General features: G+C 34.0%; 1 protein-coding gene, 1 long non-coding RNA gene and 1 pseudogene across 2 annotated transcripts in view; 1 reads left to right on the top strand and 2 right to left on the bottom strand.

Annotated features, from left to right (window-relative positions):
* LOC109184344 overlaps positions 1-1,678 on the bottom strand; it is a 1,945-nt gene extending 267 nt beyond the window's left edge. Inside the window, exons 1-2 of the long non-coding RNA XR_002054746.1 lie at positions 1,633-1,678; positions 698-757 (exon numbers count right to left, since the gene is read on the bottom strand). This is a non-coding gene — a long non-coding RNA (uncharacterized LOC109184344). The remainder of the gene's footprint in view (positions 1-697; positions 758-1,632) is intronic.
* A 910-nt stretch (positions 1,679-2,588) lies between these two features.
* LOC109184311 lies at positions 2,589-3,149 on the bottom strand. The gene has a single exon (XM_019334307.1). The coding sequence runs from the start codon at positions 3,147-3,149 to the stop codon at positions 2,589-2,591; it is 561 nt and encodes a 186-aa protein (XP_019189852.1).
* A 913-nt stretch (positions 3,150-4,062) lies between these two features.
* Positions 4,063-12,100, top strand: LOC109184310 (annotated as a pseudogene).
* The last annotated feature ends 2,616 nt before the right edge of the window (positions 12,101-14,716 follow it).

Raw genomic sequence — 14,716 nt, 5'->3', positions numbered from 1 at the left:
ATTTATGGTAAGTTTAGCTATTTTATGATTGTGAAACAGTACAAAAATTTAAATTTCCCTAGGCACATGTTTTGTTTGACAAGTTTTAAATTGTTGAAATCATCTGAAATAATCTTAGCCATTTTCTCTTCTAATAAATTATTTTAGTATTTATATAAATAATCTTAGTCATTTTCTGTTCTAATAAATTATTTCAGTATTTATATGGCATATGTATCGTTTGAGACCATTCGCTAGTTTGAATGGTAATACACGATGTAATGAGAAAGAGCTTATTGGTAAGTTCTTTTATTTAATGTATTTTCTTTGCATTTTTTTCTTCAGATTTTAAATTTTGATTTTTGTGTCTAGCAAATAATCACAAGTTCACATTCTCAATTTCGATACTTTTTTCTTAATTAATAAATTTCTTTGGTCGGGTAGTTGAGAACTATTCTTCTCAGGAGAAGGTCTATGGTAATACTAAGGTACTAACTAATATTTTTTTATTCCTAGGGATTTTGGAAGATGACGCTGAAAGCCCGGTTGCACCCCTTGGTACTATGAAGGTTGTTGACTCAACACATAAATATTGTGAGTGGTAAGTCACATACTTATTGATAGGCTGTTTAACCATCTATTGTATTTAAGATGAAATAATCAGCACATAAATATTTAACTCATCAATAAGTTAAAAATTTAGTAGTAAGTCACATACCTATTGTGAGTGGAGACCGAAACATTAGAGCATGCATTATCATAAGTATTGTTACTCAGCCTGCATAAATTGCATATTACAACAATGTCCAGTTAAAGAGAGTGGAATTTTGGATAAATGTGTAGACTGTACAAGGATATTGAATGAAGTGTAAACTAAGATTATGAATTAACTTGGAATAGTGTTAATGTGAACTTGAATCTGGACTCTGCATCCATTTCTAATGTGAAACAGTGAGCAGTTACAATGACCAAATTTTGATCATTGGTTATAAAGAGGAGATTAAAGGCAGACACAGTATAATGGAATCACAGCTAAAAGACTTGGCAATGAGATCTAAGTAAGTATCTCAAGTTTATCATTCAAGGCTACAACCCAACAATTGCAGCTAAATGAATTGAAAATGGTATATGATATGAACTATTTCTGGAATTGAAAATAAATTAACTCAGCAAAATATGAGTACCAAAAGTATTTTGTACCTGTGAATGTCCAGCTCTCTGTTTCAAATCTTACAGATCTGACCATACATGTTCCAAAACGCAGATTATACCAAAATGTAGTTTGGAGATTTTTGAATTTCAAATGTAGTTAAAACGATGACATTATGCCAAAAGACCTTGAAATTGTCTCAACTTGAAGATTAGAAAAAATAAAATTAAATCAACAGATGTTTATTCAATAAATATACGAAAACGCAGCAGATATTGCTATCACATTACATACACCAAAATCCCAGTGAATCACTGAATCTGACATGATATGTTACACATATTAAGCAAAACTCTATAGTAAGCACAAATTAATGGTAAGTAGTATCTGAATCCGTAACAATTAAGATAAGATTAGGAAGTTGAACTGATTCGAAGCATATGAAAGTATAAAGGTCAGCTTCAACCAGTATAGCAAATCGTATAAACTTATTAAACACTTACCCAAATAATAATTCTTTCAATTAGATCCCAAATTTTACTCCGTTAGGCTGAACTTATCCCAGCCAAGAAGCTTTTTGCAAGCTGATGTGGACTCTTGCCATGTGTGTGTGTGTGTGTGTGTTTTTTTTTTTTTTTTTTTTTTTGTTGCCGCAACTTTTTGTACCTTTTTTTTAGAAAAACTTTTATATTTTTAATTTGTTTGTTTAATTTAGTTTATTTTTAACCACTTTTTTTTTGTTTGTTTTATTTGTGTAGTTGTTTTGCCGTAGTTTTTTTTTAATAAGTAATAATTTTTAATAAAATAATATATTAAAAGAGTACATAACATTACATTGATTTAGAAATACAATGCATACAAATTAATTCCATCATACTTACTCATCTAAAAACTTCTTCATTTGCTTATCGTACAATTGTTTTTGCGTTCCATTCATACTTGATGTATCTAGTTGTATAAGCTGAATGAGAAGTTTATTTTTCTCAGTTTGTTGTTGTTGTTGTTGTTGTAGCCTTTCTTCTTGTCGCTTCATATATTGTTTCATGAGGTTTATTTTTTCCATTTCCACATTGACTTGCGTTTCAACTTGCTCGCCCAAACTTTTTGATACCGTTGACTGTGTTGTTGATTGCATTCTCTTTCCTTTCGCCTTAGAAGCGTCCCTTCCCATGGGACGAGAGCTAGACCATCACACACATGGTGTCTCACTTGGTTGTGAATTTGATGATGAAGATGTGTATTTACCTGACTCTGTATTTTTTGTTCGCTTTGGACGTTCATCTCTGGTTAAGTCAGATCAATGCCACTTCTAGCTTGGTTACACTATTTCTCTTCATTCCTTAGCACTTCCCAAGCATGCAAAAACATAAAACTTTCCTTCTCAATCTCGTGATATAATTGCATGGCCCTATTTTGTTTTATCAACCTCATTTAAGCCACTTTCCCTTCAATGCAAAATCTATTCATAATAGCCGGCGAATTTTGAAACTGAATGATTTAGCCTCCCCCAACGATTCTGCAATCCCATTTTATTCCTTTTGGCTTGCTCAGGTTGGCTCCGGTACAGATTATAAAATTCTACAACTCGATTCCAAAAGCTATTACCACTTTGATCCTTTCCAACTGCAGCATCTTTACTAATGTTGAGCCATTCGCTGCATAACATCATGTCATCCTTATTTGTCCATCGAGTTTTCAATATGTTTGGTGGTCGTGTTTCTTGAGGTGTTGGCATTTCTTGAGTGGAGTACTTAGGAAATTCTCGCAAAGGTATATTTGTTGTATGAGTAGGATGAGAAACCCCAGTGGGAGTAGACATTGGAGTAAAACTAGAATATGATGGATGATAGGTTGGGGGAACACCTTGAAACAAGAAAGGTAATTGCTGATAATTCACATTGCTCATTCCAAGAAGAAAGGGGAATTGAGTGATTGGAGGTTGTGGGTTTTGATTGGCTTCATTAGGGTCATTATATGAAATTAGTGAGAAGTTAAATAATGGATCGCGTGGAGGATCCATTTGAAGGTTTCGAAATATTTCGTAAAGGAAGAAGGCAAATGATGGATGAAGTAATATGCAAGAATGATCATGTACTTATACGTGGGATGATACACAACTTTTCTTCAACTTATTATTAGATTCCATACACTAATTTCCTCCACATAATTATTAGATTCCATACACAAATTTCCTCCACCTAATTATTAGATTCCATACACTAATTTCCTTTAACGTATTATTATATTCCATACCCAAACTTCTTACAAACTATGATATTTGTACACAAATTTCGTACAGAAATGATGATATTCTCTACCCAAATTTCCTCCAAAAAATGATGATCCATTATTTATACGTAGGATGATACACAAATTTTCTTAAACTAATTATTATATTTCATACACAAATTTCCTTCAACGTATTATTATATTCCATACCCAGACTTCTTACAAACTCAAATGATATTCCATACACAAATTTCCTCCACCTAATTATCAGATTCCATACACAAATTTCCTCCACCTAATTATTACACTTCATACACAAATTTCCTTCAACGTATTACTATATTCCATACCCAAACTTCACAAATTTTCTTCAACTAATAATTATTAGATTCCATACACAAAATTCCTTCAACGTATTATTATATTCCAACTCAGATGATATTCTCTACCACTTCAAGAAATGATGAACCATTATTTATACGTTGGATGATACACAAATTTCTTACACACTCATTTTACTAAATCTCATTACTCTTTCTTCTCCTCCCAAACTCATTACTCTTTCTTTCATATACTATGGATGATGAGTAGAACTCAATGGGTGAATCTAATTCATTTTATTCTGAATTTTCAATTGAAAATTATGAAAATCCTCCCTTCTCTAACTCATCTTCTTCATCCCAAGACCCAGATTTGAGTGGTTCATGGATGATACCCTATCGAACCTAATAAACCTACGACGAGAAGCTATAGAAAATGAGGCTGCATCGTCTCGGCGTAGAAGAAGGCCAAGATGGGTCATTGAGAGAAACCGTGAAGAAGCAGATCAACGTTTATATAATGACTATTTCTCTAATAGTCCAACGTACTGGTGAGCTGTCGTAGGCTCCCAAATTAAAACCTTACAAACGTAGTAGCAGGAGTAAGGTTTTAATTTGGGAGCCTACGACAGCTCACCAAATTTTGGCGCCGTTGCCGGGGAGATTTTCTTGTTTATTTTGTGTTTATTTAATTATTTATTTGTTTATTTGTTTTTCTCGTTAATTTTTCCCATAAAAATTTAAAAAAAAAAATCTTTTCTTTCGTTACTTTTACATAATTGCTGCAATATATTTTCTTTTTGTTTATGCCTATAACTCGATCTGCTAACAAAGAAGTCCTGCCATACAATCCAGAAATTGAAAGAACTGTACGCAGGTGGAGGAAACAAGCTTTGAGCAAATTGGAGTTTAGTGATCTGGCTACCGATTCTACCAATTCTAATTTAGAAGAGGAACCCATGACTCAGAATCGGACTTTAAAAGAGCTTGGAGCACCAAATTTAGATCACCAACCTTTATGCATCACTTTCCCTGCTCTGGATGCTAATGTACAATTCGAACTGAAATCTGGATTAATTCATCTTTTGCCTTCTTTTCATGGACTTGCAGGTGAAGACCCTCACAAGCACTTGAAGGAATTCCATGTGGTGTGTTCAAGTATGAAACCCACAGGGGTTACTGAAGAACAAATCAAGTTGAGAGCCTTCCCATTTTCTTTGAAAGATTCAGCGAAGGATTGACTATATTATTTACCTTCCGGAAGCATCACCACATGGAACAACTTGAAGACAATGTTCCTTGAAAAATATTTCCCAGCTTTAAGGGCGGCCAATATTAGAAAGGAAATCTGTGGTATAAGGCAAAACAATGGAGAGTCTTTGTATGAATATTGGGAGCATTTCAAGAAGCTTTGTGCAAGCTGCCCACACCATCAAATCAGTGATCAATTACTCATTCAATACTTTTATGAAGGACTTTTTCCGATGGATAGAAGCATGATTGATGCTGCAAGCGGTGGTGCTTTAGTTGACAAAACACCAGACGCTGCAAGAGATTTAATTGCAAACATGGCTGCAAATTCTCAACAGTTTGGCAATAGACTTGTCCAACCGTCTAAGCAAGTGAATGAGGTAAATATTTCTGCTCTTGAACAACAAATTACTGGTTTAACTACTCTTGTTCGTCAATTAGCAGTAGGCAATATGCAAACTGTAAAAGCATGTGGAATTTGCTCGGTAGTTGGGCACCAAACTGATGCCTGCCCAACTCTTCAAGAAGTTGAACAAGTCAACATGGCTGGAGGTTTTCCTGGACAACCTCAAAGTAAGTATGATCCATTTTCTAATAAATATAATCCTGGATGGAAGGATCACCCGAACCTTAGCTATGGGAACTCACAAGGGAACCAGTTTGTTCAGAATCGTTCTAATTTTCAACAGTATAGACAACAATTTCCTTCCAGCCAACAACCAGCCCAAAGCTCTAGCTCAGGTATGAATCTAGAAGATATTGTTAAAACTCTTGCTACTAACACTTTGCAGTTTCAACAAGAAACACAACTATTCCAACAAGAGACAAGAGCTAGTATTCAAGAAACAAAGATTAGTATTCAAAACTTAGAAAGGCAAGTGGGCCAACTAGCAACTACGGTAAGTCGATTGGAAGCACAGAGCTCTGGCAAATTACCCTCTCAAACGATCGTTAATCCTAAAGAGAATGTAAGTGCAATTACTGTGAGAAGTATGTCGCTGGAAAAGAATGTTGATTTAGACAAGGAAATAAGTGCAGGTAACATTGCCAATAAAGAGAAGTCCCAAGGTAACCTTTCTTCTTTTTCTGATTATGAACCAGTACCCCCTTTTCCTCAAACTCTTTTGGAACCAATAAGAGGAAACTCAAATAATGATTTATATGAGACATTTCGTGAATGTGAGGCTAATAAACCATTTTTAGATTCTATGAAAAAGGTACCTCGCTATGCAAATTTTCTAAAAGAGGTATGCACATTGAAAAAGAAACAAAATAAAGGAGTTGATGAAGTGAAAGTGCACGAGAATGTCTCTATGGCTAGTCAAGACAATCTTCTTGAAAAGTGCAAAGACCCAGGTATGTTTACTATTCCGTGCATGATAAGTGGTGTTAAACTTGAAAATGCTATGTTAGATTTAGGAGCTTCTATTAATGTTATGCCATATCCTGTGTATGCTTCTTTAAATCTTGGACCCCTGAATAAATCTAGTATAGTAATTCAATTGGCTGATGGATCTACTACATATCCTAGGGGTGTGGTTGAGGATTTGCTTGTTAAAGTTAATAACTTGGTTTTTCCTGCTGATTTTTATGTCCTTGATATGGAAAATAATAATCAAATTTCTCATATTTTGTTAGGAAGACCATTTTTAAAAACCGCAAAAACGAAAATTGATATTCATAGTGGCATGCTTACAATGGAGTCTAATGGTAAATTTGTGAACTTTAATATTTATGATACCATGAAATCTCCTAGTGATGATAATTTTGCAATTTTTGTTGATTCCTTGAAACTTGTTAAATTTAATGCAATTGCTTCTATTGAAAATAAAGAAGAACCAAATAATAAATCATCTTTGAGTCCTAATCTGCATGAAGGGGCTGTTTCTTTGAATACTCATAATCATCGAAGGTACTCAAAAAGACGATGGAAATTTAAAGATATATCATGAGTCGAGCCAACGACGATAAACAAAGGCGCTGCTTGGGAGGCAACCTAAGGTGTGTTTGTTCCATTTTTATTTTATTTTATTTTATTTTATTCCCTATTCTCATTCAATAAACCTTTTTCTACATGTTTTTATTCAACATTGGGGACAATGTTAATAATAAGTGTGGGGGAGGGAATTTAGTTTTATTATTTGTTTGCTTATAACAAAATTTTCAAAAATTTTCACAAATATTTTACTAGTATTTTATGCAAAATAAGTATTATTTTGAAAAAAAAAATTTATATTTTCCTTTCCTGAAATTCATAATGTGGTTGAATAAATAGTTTGGCAAATTGTGATTAGTTTGTTAGCATTTCTTGTTTGATATGTAGTGGCTATATTAAGTAAGCAATAAACCTATGAGTGTTTTGAGCCATTGACTGACACTTCGGTCATATTTTCTTTCTATTGTGCGATTTCTTCCATAATTTTGTTTCTCTAGAACTTGCCTTGAATCTCTTTTAAAGCTAATTAAACCATGCATGATTCAAGTGTGATTAAGGCCATTATTTGATCTTGAGCCTCACTAGCCAAATAACCGGTTTGTCCTATGATTTATTTCCCCTTGTTAACCACTTTGAGCTTTATGGTCATTCTTTTCTTATTTTGAACCACATTACAAGCCTTTTATATCTAAAAATAATGCCTTCACCCAGCTGAATAACTAGTGGAGCAAATTTTGAATTATTCTTGTAATCAGCGTGAGATTGTGAAGAATAAGTGTGGGGGAGATCACTTACTTTTTGAGAGTGAGGCGGGTGTTGCATCTTCGTTGTCAATTTGGTTTTGTCCTTTTATGGAAAAGAAAAAATGAAGGCAGTTTATCATAAAAAAAAAAGTATGGAAATTTGAAAGAATGAAATGGAAAAAAAAATGGAGAATATATGTTTGAAAAAGAAAAATATTGCTGAAAATTTATGAGAAAAATGAGAAAGAATCAGCAATTAGTTTTGAGTTGAACCTACTCATAAATAAATGAAGCAAGGGGAAGTTCTTGTAATAGTGAGGAAGAATTCTATATTTTTAAGAATGATAGTCATGTTGAAACCTCAATAGATTGTGTTTTTGAATGGAAATTGAGGGTGTAGGATTACTTCTATTTATTTGCTCCTCTAGTTTGAAGCTTTTTCTTAAGCTACTTTCCTAAATATTCCCTACCTTGACCTTAGTCCCATTACAACATGTGAAAAGTCCTTATGATTTCTGTCATGCATGACTCTTGTAGTGGTGATTGAGAAGATATGCAAGCCTATGGTAGAGCAATTTTATAGGAATGAACTTGAATGAAATTAATACCCATCAAACACTTGAGTGATGAGTGATATTCCTGTGAGGGCTTACTTATTTAGTTCTCTCAATTTTCAGACATGGGTGCTAACTTATTAATTGCAGGGTGCTTCAGATTGTTGTTCATGATATGTTATGAGTTTCGGAAATTTTATTTCAATTTACTTCGCAAATAATATTTTTGCTTGGGGACTAATATTTTACTAAAACATTTGCTTGTCCCCAAGCAAAAATATTATTTGCGAAGTAAATTGAAATAAAATTTCCGAAACTCATAACATATCATGAACAACAATCTGAAGCACCCTGCAATTAATAAGTTAGCACCCATGTCTGAAAATTGAGAGAACTAAATAAGTAAGCCCTCACAGGAATATCACTCATCACTCAAGTGTTTGATGGGTATTAATTTCACTCAAGTTCATTCCTATAAAATTGCTCTACCATAGGCTTGCATATCTTCTCAATCACCACTACAAGAGTCATGCATGACAGAAATCATAAGGACTTTTCACATGTTGTAATGGGACTAAGGTCAAGGTAGGGAATATTTAGGAAAGTAGCTTAAGAAAAAGCTTCAAACTAGAGGAGCAAATAAATAGAAGTAATCCTACACCCTCAATTTCCATTCAAAAACACAATCTATTGAGGTTTCAACATGACTATCATTCTTAAAAATATAGAATTCTTCCTCACTATTACAAGAACTTCCCCTTGCTTCATTTATTTATGAGTAGGTTCAACTCAAAACTAATTGCTGATTCTTTCTCATTTTTCTCATAAATTTTCAGCAATATTTTTCTTTTTCAAACATATATTCTCCATTTTTTTTTCCATTTCATTCTTTCAAATTTCCATACTTTTTTTTTTATGATAAACTGCCTTCATTTTTTCTTTTCCATAAAAGGACAAAACCAAATTGACAACGAAGATGCAACACCCGCCTCACTCTCAAAAAGTAAGTGATCTCCCCCACACTTATTCTTCACAATCTCACGCTGATTACAAGAATAATTCAAAATTTGCTCCACTAGTTATTCAGCTGGGTGAAGGCATTATTTTTAGATATAAAAGGCTTGTAATGTCGTTGTAGTATAGTGGTGAGTATCCCCTCTTGTCAAGTGGGAGACCCGGATTCGGTCCCCGGCAACGGCGCCAAAATTTGGTGAGCTGTCGTAGGCTCCCAAATTAAAACCTTACAAACGTAGTGGATGACGCATCCTCATTCATCGCTATGCCACTAATCCTGTACGAAAAAGAAGAAGTCAACATGAATGTTTCATTGCTTTATCTTTAAGGCTATGAACCTATGATTTGGACCAACAAATGATTTAAAATAATACTTTAACTTATTTAAGGATTCATTATATATATATTTATAATGCATATATAGATATATACTTGTACAGTACGTAGTATGTATTCTTATATATTATTTATTATATATATTATATATTATAAAAAGAACTAATTATAAGATAATATTAAATAACTAATGCAAAATTATTATAAAGATGTACCTAAAATATGAGTGTAAAATATGCCTATCACGTACATCAACGATTTATTTCGGCAAAGGTTTCGAATGCGAAGAAATTTATTTCTTCACATAGTTGAAGGTGTTACAAATTATGACCAATATTTCCAAAGTACTATAGATTTTACCGGTAGACGAAGCTTTTCGCCACTACAGAAATGTACAACAGCAATGCGTATGTTAGCGTATGGGAGTTCTGCAAATTCCATTGATGAGAATATACGAATGGGTGAGACCACTATAATAAAGTGTATGAAGAGATTTGTTCAAAGTATAGATGATGTGTTTGGGGAAGAGTACTTGAGAAGGCCAAATGTTGTAGACGTACAAAGGCTAATGCAAATTGGTGAACAAAGGGGCTTCCCAGGTATGCTAGGGAGTATTGATTGCATGCACTGGGAATGGAGAAAATGTCCAATTGCCTGGCATGGACAATATGTTAGAGGAGATTGATGTTATCACATCTTTGCTTGTTATTATAGTTATTTTGAATCATCTCAGTATTTAAGTTCTTTAATTTTGCTTATTTAATACATATTTTCCTTGCTATTATCATTTAATTATGGTTCACACTTGTTTTGAATGTTTTACGGTGTTTGTTAGTGTTTTTGAACCATTGTAGGTCAATTCTATGAGCAAGGGAAGTTCAAGGATGAGTTTGGAGCAATTTTGGACAAGTTCGGGGCCCAGAGCACTCGACGCGTCGAAAATTTCCAGTAAGTTTTTCGGTCGAGAAAGTCGCGAAGTGCTGCTAGCGTTAAATTACAATGACGCGGCGAAATTCAATCCAAATGGTGGGCTGCATGGCGGGTTGAACAATGATTTCCTAATCATTAGGGCACTATTTCCAAAGTTATTTAAATAAAGGAATTATAATTTGAGTCCAATTTTGTACAAGATTCCTATTTCATCTCAACTTTGTACCCACTATAAAATCCCTCCTTCCTCAACCCTAAGAACAAAGACGGAGACCGAGAGAATTCAGAGATTCTTGGAGACAAGAAGGAGAGAAATCAAGAGCCACAAGTTGTCTTGGAAAGCAAGAAGAAGACTAGGGAGATTTGGGAAAATCGTCTAGTTAATTCTTGTACTCTTTTGATGATTTGTAATTCTTTATTTATATTTGCTATGTATAATTTAGTCATGCTTGGCTAAATTCTTTAGATATTCTTGGGTAAAAGTGTTTATGAACCTATGTGCCTGAGCTCTCAGTTTCTTTAATATATTATTATTTGGGTTTAATACTTGTGTTGCAATCGTGATAATATTGTTTGATGCTTGTAATTAATGGCCATAGTTACTAGCTTCATAGCCATGTTTGTGTCACCAATGGGAGTTGGGGCATAAATTAGGGCACACACGATTGCACCTAATGGTTGGTCCTTGGGAAAGGGGAACTTATTAGGGGAAGTTTATTCTAGATTGTTGCCAATCGGGAGATGGTAGTAATTATGAATAATTGAATGCTGATCTTTGATCTTATTGGGTGTTTAAGCCACGAGAGTGGAAATTCACTAGGAATAGAGATTACGGGAGTAATTCGATTCCACTTTGTATTCCCACACAAATCTTAATTCCAAACTAAATATTGCAAACGATAATTGGCACTAGGTGATTAAATACTTGAATCCCATGAATCTCAACTTCTCTCTAATTGTTTTCAAAATCCTGAACCTCTGTTTTATTTTATTTATTTTATGCCAATCAATCATCTAAGTAATTGTTAGGATTAGCTCTAATGAATAAGTTAGTAACTAGTGGTTGATACAACCACTTCCCTGTGGATCGATAACTCGTACTCCGAGAATTATTTGTTTGCAAATATACTACGCATCAGAGATCACGGCTATCCAATCATTATACTTGAAGCTGTTGCTTTTGCAGATTTGTAGATATGGCATGCTTTCTTTGGTCTTGCAGGTACATTAAATGATATCAATGTGTTGGACCAATCTCCAATCTTCCACGAGGTCTTGGAAGGTAAAGCACCTCAGGTAAATTTCGTTTTAATGGTAACCATTACCATTTGGGTTATTACTTAGCAGATGGAATATATCCAAGTTGGGCAACCTTTGTGAAGTCAATCCCCTTACCTCAAAGTGCAAAACATAAATTATTTGCAAAGAAACAAGAAGCTGCAAGAAAATATATAAAAAGAGCATTTGGAGTGCTCAAAGCACGATTTGCTATCATTTGTAACCCGACACGCATGGGCTCCAAAGAAACACTTGGACAAATTATGAGAGCATGTATAATCATTCACAATATGATTGTAGAGGATGAACGAGATTCATATGCTATTGATTCTAATTATATGAATGAAAGTGTGAATTGTAATGTATCTACATACACCTGAAAATAGTCCTAGCCACTTCATTCGAAATGAGGATTATATTCGAAATCATGCAATGATTCACAATAGGCCAACAAATCATCAACTACGAGGAGACTTGATTGAGGAGATATGGAATCGATATGGTGGAGAAGAAAATTAATGAATAAATGTATTTGCTTTCAATGTAATCCGTTAGTTGTAATGTCTTAATTTTTAATGCTTTGAGTGTTTTCGTAATTGTAATTTGTTTCATTTCAGTGTTGTCGAAGTTGTAATTTGTACTTGGGTTAATTTTTATGATTTCAATTACTTTGAATTTGTAAGCTTCATTTGACGTGGTATAATATGCACTCGGTTATATACCATACATAATACATATAATTTCTTAAATTATTTTTTAAAATAAATTCATTAAAATTACGTGTCTAGAATTTATGTTGATATACATACATTTTTTTTGTAAGATTGATATACATACATTCATTACTATACGTAAATTAATTCATTAATACATACATTTAGTTTTTCCATTAATACATACATATGTAATTAGTTATTTTCAAATTTGTTATATTTAATATCTAAATATAATTTATATATTGATAAAATAAATAATGTTGAAGAAAAAATAATATTTATTAAGAAAAAAATATTAATTTTTTAAAGTGATGTGAAATTGGGACCACTTTTGAAGGTTGATTGGATTTGCAGGGATGTAATGTGAATAGTAGATGATTTGCAAATGGGATGATGTGGAAGTGGGACCCATTTTTTAGAGTGGGAGATGTTTGCAGGGATAAGTTCAGCCTTAGCGTTTTTAGGTGACCATATCAGTTCAATAGTGCAAATCTGTACTCAAGATCTGGCATGCATGAGTTCGGTCTTCCATATACAAACAATATAGGAGAGAAATACATTAGGCACAAGATAATACTGAAAGCATAGAAATGAATTTCAGTCAGATCAAACGAGAAAATCAGTAAATCGAAAAGCACTAAACCACACTTGGCTTTTCGTAGATCTCCCAGCCTTCCGTCTGTAGTCGTTCTGGGTTGATTTTGGGTTTGTAGATATATGATACACTGCTGCGTTGATTGGGTCAATCTACTAAAATCGCCCAAGTTTTGACTTCAACGTAGCACATGTAATGATCGTGTTCGAAATCGGAGAAATGGATTAGCTGAGATTGCTCGATCAATCTACGAATATCACTTTAGCAAAGCACAAAAATGGAGAAGATTATGGATGAGAGGAGGTGTGGTTTCCAGAATCTACGACGCCCTTCTCATCTCACGCGTGTACAGATGAGGCAGACATCCAAAATCTAAAAAAATGCAAATGTATATTTGTTTGTGTTGGTGAGACCCAACTTCGTGAGTGTGTATATATGCTATTATTTTAATTGGATTATTATAGTAATCATAATTGTAATTACATGTTATTGTAAAATAATTATTATAGTTGTAATATTATGAATAAAATAACTATTAATAGTTATCTTTAATTTTAATATATATTATTATTTATTTTCATATTGTACCACCAACGTAAATCAAAGCATTTTTAAAGTTTTGAGAAAACACTGTATTAGTAAAAGTTTAACTATTATAGTATATACTTTTTTGATATTTTGTAGAAAATTATCCTTCTCCACTGAAAATTGTAAAGATTATAAACTGTGCTTTATTGATGTAAAATAATGAGCTATAAATAGTGTACAAGAGAGGGAGAATAGTAGGAGGTTGTAACAACTTGTTCAATACACCTATTCTACAGGAACATAACTACCATAAATATAAAGAGATAAAATGTGAGCCACACATATCCTTAACACGCCCCCGCAAGATTGAGGATCCGTCGGAGACTCCAATCTTGGAACGGAATAGAAGAAACAAAGAGCGGCCCAACGACTTTGTGAGGAAGTCAGCTAGCTGAGCCGACGAAGGAATGTGCCGCACTACCAGTGAACCATTAAAGACTAAGTCATGAACAAAGAAGTAGTCCAGCGCCAGATACTTCATACGTGAATGAAAAACCGGATTTCTGCACACATATGTCGCACTAAGGTTGTCACAGAACATAACTGGTGGTTTCACTAGTTGCACCCGCAGCTCGTGAAGCAGATTCTTTATCCACAAGACCTTTGCAGCAGCATTCGCCAAGGCTCGATATTCAGATTCCGTCGACGAGCGTGACACAGACTTCTGGCGGGTGGACTTCAAAGGAGACGCCGAAATTGAGTGACATCCACCGCAACACTACCAGACTGCGCAGGTAGCAACTTGCCCGTAGTAGCCAATGGTGTCGAAACAGACTTTGCACCATCCATCTTAAACCGAACCAGAAGATCTGTATATATTGACTCTGAGACAGGAACATGCCATTAAGAGTCGAGACTACTTCAATACCCAAGAAATGATGCAAGGGACCCAGATCCTTAAGAGCAAACTGAGCTGACAGAGTCCCAACAAACTTGTCAAGCCACGCAACATTGCTTCCTATTAGGATAATATCATCGACATACACCAGGAAATAAACAATAATATCATTAGCAGAATAAACAAACAAAGACGCATCTGCCTGTGACTTCAAAAACCCACAACGCAACAAGAACTGGGAAAGTTCTAAGTACCAAGC

The sequence above is a fragment of the Ipomoea nil genome, unplaced genomic scaffold, assembly GCF_001879475.1.
Source record: "Ipomoea nil cultivar Tokyo-kokei standard unplaced genomic scaffold, Asagao_1.1 scaffold1259, whole genome shotgun sequence".
In the NCBI taxonomy this organism is placed as follows: domain Eukaryota; kingdom Viridiplantae; phylum Streptophyta; class Magnoliopsida; order Solanales; family Convolvulaceae; genus Ipomoea; species Ipomoea nil.
Note: the sequence above shows the minus strand (reverse complement) of the source record. Positions and strands in the feature narration are given on the sequence as shown.